At 39.0% G+C, this 15,838-nt stretch overlaps 2 protein-coding genes across 5 annotated transcripts in view; one reads left to right on the top strand and one right to left on the bottom strand.

Moving 5' to 3' along the window:
* Positions 1-3,603, top strand: part of LOC142073954 (cohesin subunit SA-2-like) — a 61,216-nt gene extending 57,613 nt beyond the window's left edge. Inside the window, exon 33 of the mRNA XM_075134294.1 lies at positions 1,543-3,603. Within this exon, the coding sequence (XP_074990395.1) occupies positions 1,543-1,551 (9 nt within the window). The 3' untranslated portion in view covers positions 1,552-3,603. The remainder of the gene's footprint in view (positions 1-1,542) is intronic.
* Positions 3,604-3,893: 290 nt separating this feature from the next.
* The window catches only part of PPP2R3B (protein phosphatase 2 regulatory subunit B''beta), a 55,285-nt gene continuing 43,340 nt past the window's right edge, over positions 3,894-15,838 (bottom strand). For 3 of the 4 annotated variants that reach the window (XM_075134306.1, XM_075134315.1, XM_075134320.1), the window contains 5 exons: positions 14,257-14,346; positions 13,374-13,549; positions 9,853-9,971; positions 9,662-9,768; positions 3,894-5,091 (listed from right to left, as the gene is read on the bottom strand). In XM_075134306.1, the coding sequence (XP_074990407.1) occupies positions 4,947-5,091; positions 9,662-9,768; positions 9,853-9,971; positions 13,374-13,549; positions 14,257-14,346 (637 nt within the window). In that variant the 3' untranslated portion in view covers positions 3,894-4,946. The remainder of the gene's footprint in view (positions 5,092-9,661; positions 9,769-9,852; positions 9,972-13,373; positions 13,550-14,256; positions 14,347-15,838) is intronic. The other variant, XR_012670501.1, reaches the window with a different exon arrangement.

The following is a 15,838-nucleotide window of genomic DNA, read 5'->3' as shown; positions in this document are numbered from 1 at the left end:
TTCAGAATCTCATCAGTACCCTTCTAGCAGCAAAGGGGCTGCTCTTTTGTGGCCCCTTTCAGGCTGAGAAAAGGGGTTCTCCCCTCTTCGCTTTCCAGCTGCAGCTGTAGTCTCCTTCAGCTTGATCTGCATTTTTAAGGCAATTTTCATTGTAGCATCTAGACATCCTTAGGTACATTGAACACCAACTAGGATGCATTAAGAGGAGGATCCAGTTTCCTTTTTTCCCATACCATGAAGCTTCTTGATTAAGACCCATGTGCTGCAGTTGCTTCATGTTACTGACACATTGCAGAGATGGCACTGCTGCATGGCCTGCAGGGAATGTCTGCTTCAAATATGGTGTTTGCATTGTGCTCTTTAGATCGAAAGACTTGGAATGTGTCTGATCACTGGTCAGCCCAGGGCTCTCGCCCTTGTTTCTTGCCCTTTTCCAGTCAAGGCTGTTGGGGAGATTAAATTGTCCTCAAACCAGCTGGGGAGATTAAATTGTCCTCAAACCAGCTGGGGATTTGAAGGGAAGCATGCGAATGCTGTGGGCTTGGAGTGGCAGCCAGCGTAGCTTGGGGGTTGTCTTGTGGGCACCAATTGCCTTTGGGATCAGATAATAGTTTGGCAAAACTGCAGCTGTCTGCCTGGGTCTCAGCTTAGCCCTGGAATGGATACTTGCAGCAGGGAAGGACTTTTAGCCCCTTGGGACAGTGGAGTGCAAGGACTCAAATAGGTGGTTGTACACGGGGCATCTTGCAGCAGGACTGTACTGGAAGGGGGGAAAGGGGGGAATAAAAAGAGGCCATGAGGTTTCCTGTGCTGCAGCCTTTCACATCCCTCCCGTCCTCTAAGGGTTTGCTGTGTCAGCCATTGCAAGGGGCTGAGCGGTTCCTTCAGGTGTTTCTCCTGTATTTCCCCCTGCTCTCTGAACTTCTAATAGAATGTAAACCCAGTGCTTGGCGCACAGTTTTTTTTGCAGTGATTTAGGCAACCCCTTGATTTCCGGTGGCTCTGGTTATCTGGGATCTAAGAGCCACATTCGAAGACCTTGTCTGATTTTTGAGTTTTTCCTGTAACGTTGAACAAATGGTTTCTTTTCATATTTGAGTGGTGGTTTTTTTTGGTTTTTTTTTTTTTTTTTTTTTTTTTAAGAGGTCTAGAAGGAAAAAGGGACTTCTACCTTTTGTTCCAGTTGTGTGCCTTTTAAAATGCAGACTATTTGTTTGGACCGTATGCTTGGAGCAGCTCCTATTGAAAATAGATAATAAAAGAATTTAAATCTGTGGACCAAGATCGAAGCCATAAAGAAAATGCACTACTTATTATCTAGTACGTGGCCTTTCCCTGTGGTGCCTTTTCTGGGCTCCTTGTGGTCTAGAAATGCTGCTTTCCTTTTGTAGAAGCTAAATATAGTGCTTTCCAAGAGCCAGCTATGGCCAAGCTGCTAAATGGTTAGAGGCTACGCTTGTATTCTGATTCCTTATGTGCTCTTATATGATGTTTTCTTGATAGTATGAGACTGACTTAATCTTTTTTTTTCTTCTGGTATAGGACAGTTAAGAAGCTGAGAGGATAAATGGAAGTGAAGAACATGCTACCATTTTTTTCTGCAAATTGTTTAACTGAAAATGGGATTGTGATGGCATCAACCAAGGCAGCAGGAGATACAGATCAAGTCAAATCTCTGCCTGTAGGCATCCACCAGAACCAGTTACTAGCACTGTGGTTGATTTCTCCACATTGCTGCTCATGGTGTAACTGATTTGGCTGTTGCACTTCTAAGGTGGTGGGTGTTATGAACATCGTTACTCAACTGCATCCTGGTCCTTGATGCTGCCTTGGAACAATTCCCAACCTAAGGATTGGAATCAGGGTATTGACAAATACTGAGTCAAAGACTCTTTAAACTAGATGAGACACGCTTGCTCAGATCAGCGTGGGGACAGCGTTCTGCTGGGTGTATTCTTTACCATTTGAGATAACCAAGATGGAGATCTACTTCTTTCCTTGTACCTGACCCCAGGGAGAAAGGAGCCTGGCCCAGCTGTGAATGCTGTGACCTGGTGGGTGATGGCAGGTGACTTGGCAGTGCTGTTTCCTGGCTGTAAGATGGAAAACCTGGATCAAATCGTCTGAAAGTATTTCTAAATTCCAGGAGACTTGCATCAAGGCTTCTAAGTAACAAAGAAAGCGGACCAGTTGGCTGAGTATTTTCCTCTGGAAAAAATCCTTCATACACAGTGATCATGTGGCACTTACTTGGAAAATATAAAGCCTGAAAAGACAATGTAAATAGACTGTAAATATGGCCCTTCAAAATAAGTTTTTCCATTAAGAATTTGGAAATGTTCTTCACTCAAGAGTGTTTCAGAGGCACTAGGCTGGGGGATGCTGGCTGCTTTCACTGACCTTTTGTCACCGCTCCATGGAGTTGTACACTGCATTAATCCCATCAGCTTTATTTTTTTCATATATATATACGTTTCGGATTGTAACCGTGTAGAATAAACTACAAAACCATTGCTATCTGTTAGTACTAAAAGTGCAAGTACTATTCCCACACTAAGTCTGGAGAAAGAAGAGCAGCAGTGCTACTGGCCTTGTAGTTTGCCGTGTTATTAAATAGACTGAGAAGTGAGCTCCTACAAACATGGACGTGAAAGCCAGGAATGCCTCCCAGGCAATAGTAAAACCATTATGTTTCATTTTGCATAGTTAAGTATGCAGTAGGGGAATAGGTAGTACTCTACAAGATAATGCCGATTGTCACCCAGATCAGCTTGTTCTCAGTTCCTGTTCCCCTGTACCTGGACTGTGATAGTGATGTTTCCCTCATCCATCTACATTTGTGGCTCTAGGCCGAAACACTTACCAGGTAGGCAGAATACAGCTGGACTTGGACCAAGAAAACAGTTATGCCTGGGACCACATCAGATGTGCAGATGCTTTAATTCTTGTAATGAAGGACTACGGCTGGGAATTATCCTTCTGGCGGAAGGTACAGTAATTGTTATAGTTCATGTATTGCAAGAAAAGCCACTTCCACAATAACATCATAATTTGCTCTAATAGAGCTGTGCAAGTCCTTTAGGAAAAAAGGGACTTGGTCAGCAAAAGTGTAATAGGGAGCAGGATTTAAGAGGCACTTCATGAAACACAAAGTGGCAATAACAGCTACAGGCTCTGCAGAAGAGATCTACCCTGCACCATAGCTCTGTTTGTTTAACGGAGAAATGTCACTGTGCAATGAGAAAGTCCGTGGCTGTACACGCCCATTTACGAGCCCCCTTTTTAAGAAGGGGGCTTCCAGCTGAAGGGTTTCAGGTCAGGGAAAAGTCACTACCCCTTGAACAGCAGTAGAAGTTCAGGATCATCTTCTAGAAAGCCAGTTGGTCATCCTTTCCCACAGCACCTTAAGGAACGGAGCTCAACGTACATCCTCTGTGTATCTTTACTGTTTAAAAATTCCAAATCACAGGCAAGTAGTGACCAACACTAGAGAAATTTGACATTGATGAGTTTCCATTAAAATGGAATAATCAACCCTGATATTATTTTTAAAAATCCTTTGAACGGTATTAAAATGACTTGAGTTTGTCTTGGTAAGACTCACTAACAGTGATGAGTTTCATTGCTTAAGATACAGAGGTTTGTAAGTCTCCTCATGAGGTGGTGTGAGGAGTTGAGAGGGACTAATTTCTCTGTGCGACTTCCAGCTGTTCAGCAACACTGTCTTTTGGATGAAGAAAAAGCTGCTGGAGCTTGATTGCTTTGAATATGCAGCTTGGTGTAATTATCCAACCAGACTGCATACATGTGTAACCCATCGTATCTTAACTGGTCCTTTAATAGTAGGAAGTTACTTGTATGCAGTACATAACACAATAATTAGAACTGTTAAATTACATGTATGAAAATCTTTATTTGAAAATACAAACATGATTTTAAAACATTTTAACAGATCTACACTGCAACCAAAAAAATAACTTACATCTTTTTGTACATTTTTTTTTTCCCAACAAAATCTGTTTAACAGTAAGAGTGAGGCAACAATTTCAAGCTGCTGTGACACTGATGAATATCCATGGAATGTGTCAATAGCAAACAACTGAAGGGGGGGACAGACAAAAGCACTGAATACCCACAACAAATTAGTGCACATCACTGATCAAGTACCACTTATACAAAGGATTTTATAAAAATTGGTTCCTTCTACATGAATCAACACACTCATTTTGGATCAAGTATGAACACTAAAACAGACTTGATTATTAAATAATCTTTTTATAATGAACATCAAAGACTGAAGTTTAAAAGGGCAAGCAGAATTAAAGTTGGGGCAAACAAGGACTACACAGAGAAGAGAAGCAACTTGTCTCAGGCGTTCGCTTGCCTTGTGCGCTAATATGCTCAGCTTGTCAAATGAAACTCTATTTGTAAATGAGAGCTGAATCATGCACTCACAGTCACGTCTCTTCCTTGCCAAGGCATAAAAACCCTAGGGCTGTCTATAAGCATGGAAGCATCGCAGGCCAGGTATAAATTGTCTCCTTACCTCCCGTACCAGGACAGGAACACCTGTTCACGTATGGGATGGAGATGGTCAGTGCACCACACGTCAACTCGGAGAGAATTATACAGTTATCTTAAAAACAGTAGATTACTTTTCTCTAAAGTCAAATATTGTTATTCTTCCAAAAAGGAATTATGCAACATCTGTAAATAAATATTTTAATCTATTTTACAAACTATAGACTATTGAATAAATACAAAAAGTTTCATCATTCCATACAAATTCGCTTCTTTTATTTAAAAGGTAGTGGAGTTGATTAAATATTTTTAGCACAAAACTAAGCTGACTTCCTGGATACAAAACCCACTGAAACGTATAGGTGTGTAGCAGACCTGCTGCAGACTGTCCCTTCTCTTCTGCAAGTGTTGACCATAAGTAACCACTACTCAAAGTCCTCCTCATAGTCATATTCATCCAAGTCTACATCAGCCAGATGGGAAGGCATTTCAAAAAACGGTCTTTTTTCCATTTGATACTTTAGGACGCTGGCCTTCTGATGGTCTACAGGACTCAGTTCTGCTTCGTACCTAGGAGCGGGCAAAACACCAGAAAATGAGAGAGTCTCGCTATGTTGGGAAATGCCCAAGTGTCAGAACACTAAGGCGGCACCTGCAGGAAGAACATAATTTTCCGATATTTTGTATTTACAGTAAAGAAACATGTAACCAGAAGCAGCACTAGATTTCTGGAATAATTACTTAAATTTAAGCTAGCTTACTCTCCCTTCACTTGCAGAACTGATTAGCGAGATACACAGCTTTACTGAAAGGATTTAAAGCACGTACTGCTCTAGTGGACTACTCGTAAGTTAGAAATGGTCAAATGCAAGACTTAAGTGCGTGACAGAAACCCTTCCAGTACTTTTCAAGAAAGCTGAAATTAGGCTGAGTTAAGAAGAACAAACTACAGCTGCAGTAGGTACAACAAAAGAGAAAAAATACTGAGCGTATTACTAAAATGCACATGAGCACAAGGAAGCGATAGCAACCAACTGTGTATTTAAAGCAGATGCTAGAAAGCAAAAGCCAATTGTTTAATGAGAAATTACTGATAACCTCCTGCTGATTACAAAAATGAACAGATGGATAATGAAATGTAATGCTTAACTAACTCAAGTTAGTGAAGGCTGATATTTGAAAAAGATCTGCTTCAGCACCGTTTAGGTGGGATCCATCTATAATGAACAGCCGTTTAAAAAAGTGAAACATAAATCTCTGTAGAGACTTACGATGTCAGACTAAAGAACTGACCATTTCCTGGGCTAGGTTGACTCAGGTTCATGCACATCTTCCCAAGTGCTACTGAATCTCATCTCAGCACGTGATCACTTCCATCTACTTAACAAGACTAGGCAAAGAATGAGCTTCAGACACTGCAGTATCTGTTCCTCAAATGTGACTTTATAATGGCGTTATGTAGTGATTAGAAGTATTCTTTCAGAGAAGACATAGGGCAGAGTTAAATACCAAGAATCCACTATGAACACTAAAATAGAGTAGCATTAATAGCAGAGGTGGGAGGAAGAACAACATTTTCAATTGTGAATGCAGTTCTGTTGAAACACTTCATAAACTATTAAACATACTAAGCCAGCTTCACCACCATTTTGAGTAAAAGAAACCTAACAAAATAAAAGATGCTTTGATAACATCAGGTAAAGATTTAGCAGTGAGTAAAAAATAGTTCCTGGTTTTCTTTCCTTTTTTTGTTATTTCATTCTTCCCAGGGGTATTAAAGCCTCAATTATGTGAGCATCAACCAGTGCTTAGGCAGTGAAGAGAATACCTTGGGTTTCTCCCACAAGTTCACCACTGATTCAAACAGGAAACAAAAATCATCCTAAGAGTTACTTTACTGAATTACACATTTGAAAACAAGGATTTGGAAGATACATATGCTACCATAACAACAGTTTTGGCTCAAACACCTGTAATTCATAGTTTTCTACACCGTTAATTCCATCTTTTTGAGAAGAAATTTTTTTTTTTCCTTTTTTAAACAGAAACATCTTGAATACACCTTTTGGATTTGTTTATTGCAGAGTGATACAGAGAGGTGACAGCAGCTTTTCCAGTCATTAAAAATGGCAGCATGAGGACATCTCAGATACTATTTATAGCATTAATAATGTACATTATTGGACCAAATGAAAATCCCACTCTCTTCCAAAGCTCTGGTGGCCTCATGGAATATCACTTTTACTCCTTTCCAAGATATTTAAGTAAAGGAAATTTAGAAACGTTCTCCCAGTTTTACACATCTGGGCACTAAAATTATTTGAGTTACTTCTCACAGTATTAGAAAGTCTATTGCTACTTCCCAGCACAGAGGTTTTTATGAAAATATAACCATACAGCTACAACACCTCTCAAAAGTCCTTTTTCCCCCCCTTCCTGGCATTTCTAAAGCTCATGTAAATGTAAAGAAATCAACCTATTTCTAGATTTCTAGTGTACCACTCCCAATTTTCAGATCAACTGTTTTAATAGGAATGTCAGGAAAATATTTACCATAGAGGTAATCAAATAAAATTCATACTGGATTGTCAGACAGTCACTTCAGTTCAGGCAGGCATTACAACCCTTTAAGTACAGTAAGTGATTTTAAGGAAGGTTTTTGCACAACACAATAACTTAAAATGCTCATAATAAGTTTTTGTTAATGTTTCTGTTCATTGGACTCTCCTAAAAGCAGCCAGGAAACTTTTAGTAGTCTTGTGTTTCTCTCAGCTTCAGCAATAGAAAATAAGCTTCATTTTTCAGGACAATTGTAGAAAAAAAAGATTCAGACAGTCCTACTTCAGTATTAAGTTTTGAAGACATTTTTGCTGACCTTCACTTTCAGAAAGCATTCAAACTAAGTCAGATTTGACAATGCCTCCCTGAGCCAGATCAGAATACTTCTCTTTAAGTTGCGAGCAACTAAATGAAAATGTGGATTTAGTTGCTTATTTGATAAACAATTTGGAAGGCATCCTAATTTTGCTCTTTATTAACAAAAAAAAAAAATCTCAATTCAGCAGTTTAAATGCAACAGTCTTCACAAGCTTCTGATATAAGGGTAGGCAGAAACCAGTAAGACAAAGTGTAGTACTTGTTTGTTTCTATTTAGTCGATCCAAATACATCTTGCATATTGTTGTGTATATGATACTTGAAACACTTTGACAAATTACAAAGTAGTAGTTAATGGAGACAATGAGCATTACAATCTACACTCTAAGGAAACAAAGCACCAAAACTTCAGGAACATTTGGATAAAAGCTTTTATCCATCTGTGTGGAAGCCCAACAGTTAAGTTATGGCCTATGCATCAAACCCAACTAGGGATTCAGAAAGTAATTAAATAAAATGCATGATTTTGTGGGTTGTGCTTCTATAGGATGCAACATTTTTCTTCAATTGTCAGGTTTTTTTCTACAAGATCTGTGACAAATCTGCTAATGCCACAAGCAGAGGCAACCTACAACCAAAGAGTTTCTTGAGTTTACTAACACCAGGCTGAAAAGAAATGAGAAACTGGATGTTTTAGTATCATACATCTTCTCTCCTCTGTATCTCAGCGTACGCCACTACACTATTCTTACAATAACACGCTGGTTTTCCTTAAGGAGTGTATTTACACAGTGAAGGTGCATTTTTTCAAGTTTTAGGCTTATTAGGATTCTGCTTTACATACCGTAAGTTCCACAATACTCTCTGTATTACTTCAGCTGTAATTGCATGGACATATAAAGACGACTGTGCCTATACCAGAGAGGTAACAAACTTCATGGAAGTACCTGAAAAACTAAGTGTCCAAGACCTGTTAGAAGTTTACTGAAGAGTGAAAATTTAAGATAAATCTTTAAATATAATCTGAAAGTTTAACTTGAGAAACATTTTGTATTTTAGTTTCCGTTTTGTCCACTTTCTGTGTAAAGCCATAGAACCATGGTTTCAGGTACACCTTGAATATATTTTTTGTGGAAAAGAACAGAAGTGATCTGACCCCAAGAATACTGGCTGTGAATTTTGCAGCTTTTATCTTCACCAAGAACAGACATCTTGGGGGGGGAAATGGGAAATACATAAAAATAAAATAATTTAGTCTAAACAATAATCACAGAGATGCTCCTAGATCAGAGAATAGAATAGACTAGACTATTTCAGTTGGAAGGGACCTACAACAATCATCTAGTTCAACTGCCTGACCACTTCAGGGCTGACCAAAAGTTAAAGCATTGTTAAGGCCTTGTCCAAATGCCTCTTAAGCACTGATAAACTTGGGGCATCGACCACCTCTCTAGGAAGCCTGCTCCAGTGTTTGACCACCCTCTCGGAAAAGAAATGCCTCCTAATGTCAAGTCTGACCCTCCCCTGGCACAGCTTTAAGCCATTCCCACACGTCCTGTCACTGGGTCCCAGGGAAAAGAGCTCAGCACCTCCCTCTCCACGTCCTCCCCTCAGGAAGCTGCAGAGAGCAGCTTTGATGTAGGAAATGCAGGAATGAATACTGATGTAGGAAATGCAAGAAGATGTGTTTTCTCTAAACAGGTCCATCAACTTAAGGCCTAAACCAAGTTAAATTTGTACTTGTTTTCCTTATCTTTTTAAATAACGAAAACAATGAATGGCAAATTGGGGACTTTGGATTCCAAGAGGTTCTGGAAGCTACGTAGCAAAAGTAGAGGAGTGATTTTGAAACAGCAAGATTTCTTATCTTATTTACTTTTACAGAACTGTGAGAAAATACTTGTAAGCTGATATAATTTTGAGTTGAGAAGTGAGAATTTTTTCCCCCAAAAGCTCTTAATAAAGCTCTTCATTCATTTAACAAAAATTAATGTTGTATTTTGTTTAGAGTTGAAGCTTTTTCAAATCTTCTTTCCTCCCAAAATTTGGAATAGGACCTTTTCTTTGACAAAGCCAATGTGATCACAAACTGTCAAGGAATATTTTGTTCAAGATACAAGCAAGGTTCTTCCTCCCTCACCGAGTACACGGCTAAACACGACAAACAGCAACATTCTACAAAAACAGCATTAAGGATGATAGCGATGGTGAGGCTCTACATTACTAGAGGGGATTCGTACCAACTCTGCTGCTACATTTCTTACCCGTCATTCCACTGGTCACTCGCTGCCTCTTCTGCCACCAAGATATCATACTCTTCAGCAGCATACTTCTCCCAGTCAGAGACCTCTTGGCTTTCACCTTCACCATCCTAAACAATCACATTGCAAGTTACACAAAAATATATTCATTGTTGAGCAGGTAGCTAAAAAGACTTTTAAAGCTTCATACTCACCCGCAACATAGAAAACTGATCCTTCTGTTCGTGATCAAGGTATTTTTCAATGTTGAAAAAAGTATCAAAAAAGACATTTGTCAACTTACATCGCTTTAAATCATGCAGAGTAATTTTTCCTGTAAAGAAGATTATGAGATAAGATATTTAGAGCTGATATTATCCTTTCTCCAAAAAGGAGGAACATTATTAAAAAGTTAAGTCATCATTATGCTCAAGAACATTTGTCACTGATGCTCGACGCAATGGGAGAGAAGTGAATAGATGAAATGCACACCTAGAGAAGCGTCCTTCAAAGTGGACAAAGCTTTTAAATGTTTCAGATTTGTTACTTGCTTTAGCTGTCATCCTACTGTCCTCCATTATGTTGGAGTGAGATGCAGTCCACCTCACTTAGCTATTTAAAGTCATTTAAGCTAATTGTCTAAGCTTCCTCAAGAGACAGAAGTCTCCCGTGAGCTAGCCATCTCTTCCCAAGAAGTGCTTGGGTAGCAGGTAGGAATCTCCTCTGGCAGTGGCCCTTTCTCTTCCCTGACTCGAAAAGACAAACATATGACAGATTACAGTCTGTGACTGTGCTTCATACAAATGAATTTTTCGTAGACACTAGTTTGCCACACTTGTCCAGCCTGATCAATATTTACTGCTTGAGAGGGAAGCTAAATGCTCAAAGGCGTTTTGTTTGTTTTTTATAAAGTGATACTTTAATGACTCAAATCAATGGATCCATTAAGTGTTAGAAGTGTTTGTCAGGTTGCTCAGAAATGTTACCTTATTTCAAAATTGAATATTAAGCTTCTGCAGAAAGACTGAAAAATAACAGACATACAAGGAAAGACAGATGGCTATCCTTAAAACTCCCCTTTATTGATTCACCTTAAATATGGCCAGCCTTCTGTTGTCAATCGAAGAGGGGCCAACTGCAGATGTTATGGAAGAGTTCAATAAAAGCCAGACTTAGAACAGTATTTCCTCAGCATACTGTCCCAGCCTCTAACAAAGTATAACTCAAGGACATCAGAGCGAAGCAAAATCTGAATCCCATTTGGAAATGGTTGCCACACTTTGTCTGTCACCATTTGAAGTGCCTTAATGTATGCTGCCTGGCTTACAGCTGATGCTCCAGAACGACACAAATCCCTCATGGCACCTGTGTCCTATCTGTCAGACCCACACAGATGTCTGTTGTATTGGGCCATCTCAAGTGGCAGCAACTCTCCACAACCAAGCAACTCATTTGAGTCCTAGTTATATAAGCTCCCAATTTAAGTTAGACACCTATATTTGGTTTGTTGATTTGCTCTCCCATTTCCATTTATTGGAACGGGAGCCTAGACACCTAACACTCACGTAGATGCCTACGTTGTCTCTCAAAGACCAACAAAAAAAGAACGAAATGGAGAAAACTAAATTCGCGTCTCTACAAATTAAAGAATTTGCTTTTTGGTACGCAGAGCATCCTGTAGCAAACTGTATCACAGTTTAGCCATAAATGTATGAAAGTGCCTTCTTTTGTTTCAAATCTACCAAGCAAAATGTCATTTTATGCCTCTAGCTTTTGGATAGGAAAGCAACAGAAGAATTTTTTTCTTAACCCACCTTTTAAACATCACCCAGTTTTTATAAAAAACCATCACCCTTCACAATTGGCTTTCATTTTCATTGCCCTAAATAACTCTCATCTTGGTTGTGTTTCACAGTCTCCTTTTATCATCTTCATGATACAGAACAGATACATCAATCTTGTTTCATTTGAAATGCAGAACAGAAACATCATTGCAAATGTCTGCCTTTCAGAAGCATAATGTACCAGGCTGGAAGGGAACCCCTGCGTTTGGGAGGCTATCGTAGGCAACCATATAACAGATGCTTTCCTCTGAGCTTACTTCACCTCATCTTAAATGCTCCCCACCCCTCATGTGTTACACAATGTTGGTCTAACACTTCATTCCACTGATATCTAGGATTGAGCTTCCAGCCGAAACATACTTAAAATCCTTTTTCGTTTACAATTTTTTTCATTGGCCTTTAGAAATGTGTTTTCACCTAGCAAATCCATATTAACTTGGTTTAAATAAGAATATGAAGCTTTACGTTCTAGTTTTGAGCTATTTCAATTCCCTTAGCATGCAAAAAATTGTGTCTCAATAAAAGACAATTGCCTTTTAAAAATAAAATTAAGTTTCTTGTAATTTAAATATTCTTCATACTAGAAAGAAGGAGGGCAATAAGCAAGACTATTTATTGTTAATTGATTCTCTAACCATAATTTTATAGACAGTAAACAGAACCACCCGCTGACACACTCAACTGAAGTGACACTTGAAATTCAAGTAGGAGAAACTCACTGCTTCATCTAGAAGTGTCTAAATGTGAAACACTAGCACAATATTACATTTGCTAAACAAAAGCATTAAATAAGATGGTCAACAATTTTCTTTTACCATAAAAAATAGCAAACATTAATATATGCGATAGAGGTTGCTACTCCTATCAAACACTTCAAGAGCAAAGAGGCAAGTTGTAAATTTATTGCAATGCAGAGTATGTACAATAATAGCAACCAGACTGTATGCCAAGTCCTTTTACACACTAAAATTCCAGTTAAAAGGTATAGCCATAATAAGGGTTATTAGTGCTAACTGTGGTCAAGTGTTGAGACACTAAGTTTAGATACAGGTTGACCTCAGTTGTGTTGAGTTCAACAAACCCCTGAAGACTAATCCATCATGGCTACAACAGTTTTATCAACTTGTGAAACAAATATCAGAAACAGCATAGAGGTAGAGGCTATGAACATGCAAGATATCACTCTTCAACACCACAGTAATACGTTTACCAAGGCATGCAAAAATATTTTTACTTTTGAGCCACACAGAAGGGCAAATGAAGTGAGCATTATGCTTTTTTCAGGTGTAAAATGTAAACTCAAGTTTCATCAGCTAAAGATCATATATGTCAAACACAGGAGGGTAGAATGCAAGTCTATGAAGGTTCAAATGAATGCAGAAAATAGCCAAAACCTAAGAACAGTTTAGTATTCAGTTATTTTTAAGCCCTTTGACATTGACATGAATTTCCTAAGGGCAGCTTAGGCTTCTAACCTAAAATAAGTCATTACTGATCTACAGAGACAAACACTGTTTAGAAATTGTTCCCTCTGAAGAAATCTCAAATGAGTACTGGAACAGGTAAGAGGCAAGTGAACAACACAGTCAAGAGCTTTTCTTGAGAGCATCACCTCAGCCAGATAGTGACAATATTTCATTTAAGACTAAACATGGCTACAAGCCCGAAATAAAAGCCTACAAGGAATTTTAAAGCAGCATATAAAATTTTAATTTGAAAATGAATGCCTGCCTGCCATTTGAAGGCCATTCAATTAATAAGCTCTAACAGACTTCAGAGGAAAGACAACCTAAAGGCACATATTCTTTGTATGACCAACTCAGTGCTCTTAAGGGTGCATTAACTCCTAATCCAGAGAAACAAAAGTTACAGATGGAAAAAGATTTTATTACCTTCATATTGTGGCTTCACGAGATCAAGCATCTGGCACAAACAGTCTTCAAATGGCAAAGGTTCTATGGCCATATTATCTAATTTTTGGCACTGTTCTTCATAAAAATACTCCAATTCATACATAGACAAAGCACCATCCCCATCAAGGTCCATGCAGCGAAACCAGTATTCAATGCTGAAATTCAGTAATTAATAGCAAAGAACTGTTTACACAAACATATCACAGAATTTTAAGAATTTATATTGCCTGTTTTAAAGGCTACGTTACTTTCAGATGCAAAACTAGACTTAAGACTACATTCCATAGGAAGTCACTAAACAACATCTACTGTGGCAAGAGTTTCTGGTATTTGCTATGCCATACATTACTGCATTTGAAAGCACACTTGTTAGTTGTGGGTGGGTGAGGGAGGAGATGACTAAAACATGTGGCTTTATGTAAAAACTCAAGGGAGCCAACGGAAAATTGAATTGTGCATCAAAACCCAAGTTCTTTTTTCATATTGAACAAGCCAGTGACACGTCACGCAACAGGTTTCTTATCAACATCCTACAGCTAATGCTAGCTGAAGTCACTGGCATGAAACAATTGCAGTTTCCTTTATCTATGACCCTGTCTGTATGTAGGCCACACAGAGCATATGGAACACTAACATTTAATTAGCCTCTTAAAAATCATTAAAATAGACTTTTACAGCAGCAACAATAGGAGACACTAGGAAATAAGAATGATGCAACAAACTGGGCCAGTTTTCCACTCATGTTTTTACAGTTTAGCTTCTTCCATCAGAGTTTCAGCTGAGCATCAGTGGTCCCCATTTAAGGACTGGAAAACCAATAAAGTCAGTCTTTATTTCTGTTAAAACGTAAATTCATTCTTACCTAGTTGGTGTCTTCTTGTCCTCTTCAGATATCAAAAACCAGACAAAATCAGCGTAGCTAATTTTCCCATCTTTTTGTGCTTTTCTACCTCTTGAAGGCCAATGAGGAAAAAGATAGAAAATTTATTTTAAAACACCTAGCTTTTACTAACCAAAATTAAGGATTATTTTCCTTGGTGCTATTAACTGTTTATTTACTCCTAAATGATGAGGTGTTCGCAAGGTGACTTGTCACAGACTACTTTGATCATTCAGGATAAGGAGCTTGTGTGCTCTGTTCTGTTTCTACTGCAATGGGTAAAGAGGAAGGGAGCAGCTGGGAGAGGGAAGTAGCACTCTGTCCAGAAGGACTTACAGCTTTCCTTCCTGGGCAGCAATACCACTGCTTAATTGTTAACAGAAGAGATATCTTAATTCATTTTAAAAAATATATTCTATACAAATACACATGCTTTTTAGAATTTCTATTCAGGTAGAAGTGATGAGAACTTAAAACTGTACAGAACTCCGCTAGCCAAAAGTGTTGGAATGGAAATATGAAGATAAAAAAGAAATAAAAACATTCAGGAAGTAAGTGTTCGTGGCAAGAACATAATTGTCTGTTTCTGCTCTCCTACCACAGAACACAGCATCCAAATACATTCTGAAGACACATGGTCAACCTGTCTAGTAAAAAGTCAGGTAGGCAGTTCCGAGACATATTCCATTTCATTCCTAAAATCCATTTTTTGCTGTTTTATCCTCAAGATGGTGTATGTTTTGTCTTGCCCAAAAAACTCACATAAAAGAGTAAGCTCTAGATATATGCCTGCCAAGTGTCATTTCACTCATTTCAGCTTTTGTTATTTCTGTTTATCCGTTGCTTTCTAGTTGCAGATATTGTGCTAGCAAAATGTTTCAAAAATGAGTAAAATGCCATAAATACACAAGAGGAAGTCAATTCAAGTGGGAAAAAAAGAAGAATGTCTGTCAAAAATGTGAATTAACTCAACTGAAGACATGCTTGTAGAATTGTTGATGCAATAAGCGCTGATCATAGAATCATAGAATCATTAAGGTTGGAAAAGACCTCTAAGATCATCGAGTCCAACCATCAACCCAACACCACCATGCCCACTACACCATGTCCCCAAGCGCCTCATCTACACGTCTTTTAAATACTTCCAGGGATGGTGACTCAACCACATCCCTGGACAGCCTGGTCCAAGGCCTGACCATTCTCTCAGTAAAGCCTAAACCTCCCTTGGCGCAACTTGAGGCCGTTTCCTCTCGTCCTATCGCTAGTTACTTGGGAGAAGAGACCAACACCCACCTCACTACAACCTCCTTTCAGGTAGTTGTAGAGCGCGATGAGGTCTCCCCTCAGCCTCCTCTTCTCCAGACTAAACAACCCCAGTTCCCTCAGCCGCTCCTCATAAGACTTGTGCTCCAGACCCTTCACCAGCTTCGTTGCCGTTCTCTGGACACGCTCCAGCACCTCAATGCCCTTCTTGTAGTGAGGGGCCCAAAACTGAACACAGGATTCGAGGTGCGGCCTCACCAGTGCTGAGTACAGGGGCACGATCACCTCCCTGCTCCTGCTG

Source organism: Calonectris borealis, chromosome 1, assembly GCF_964195595.1.
Source record: "Calonectris borealis chromosome 1, bCalBor7.hap1.2, whole genome shotgun sequence".
NCBI classification, from domain to species: Eukaryota; Metazoa; Chordata; class Aves; order Procellariiformes; family Procellariidae; genus Calonectris; species Calonectris borealis.
Note: the sequence above shows the minus strand (reverse complement) of the source record. Positions and strands in the feature narration are given on the sequence as shown.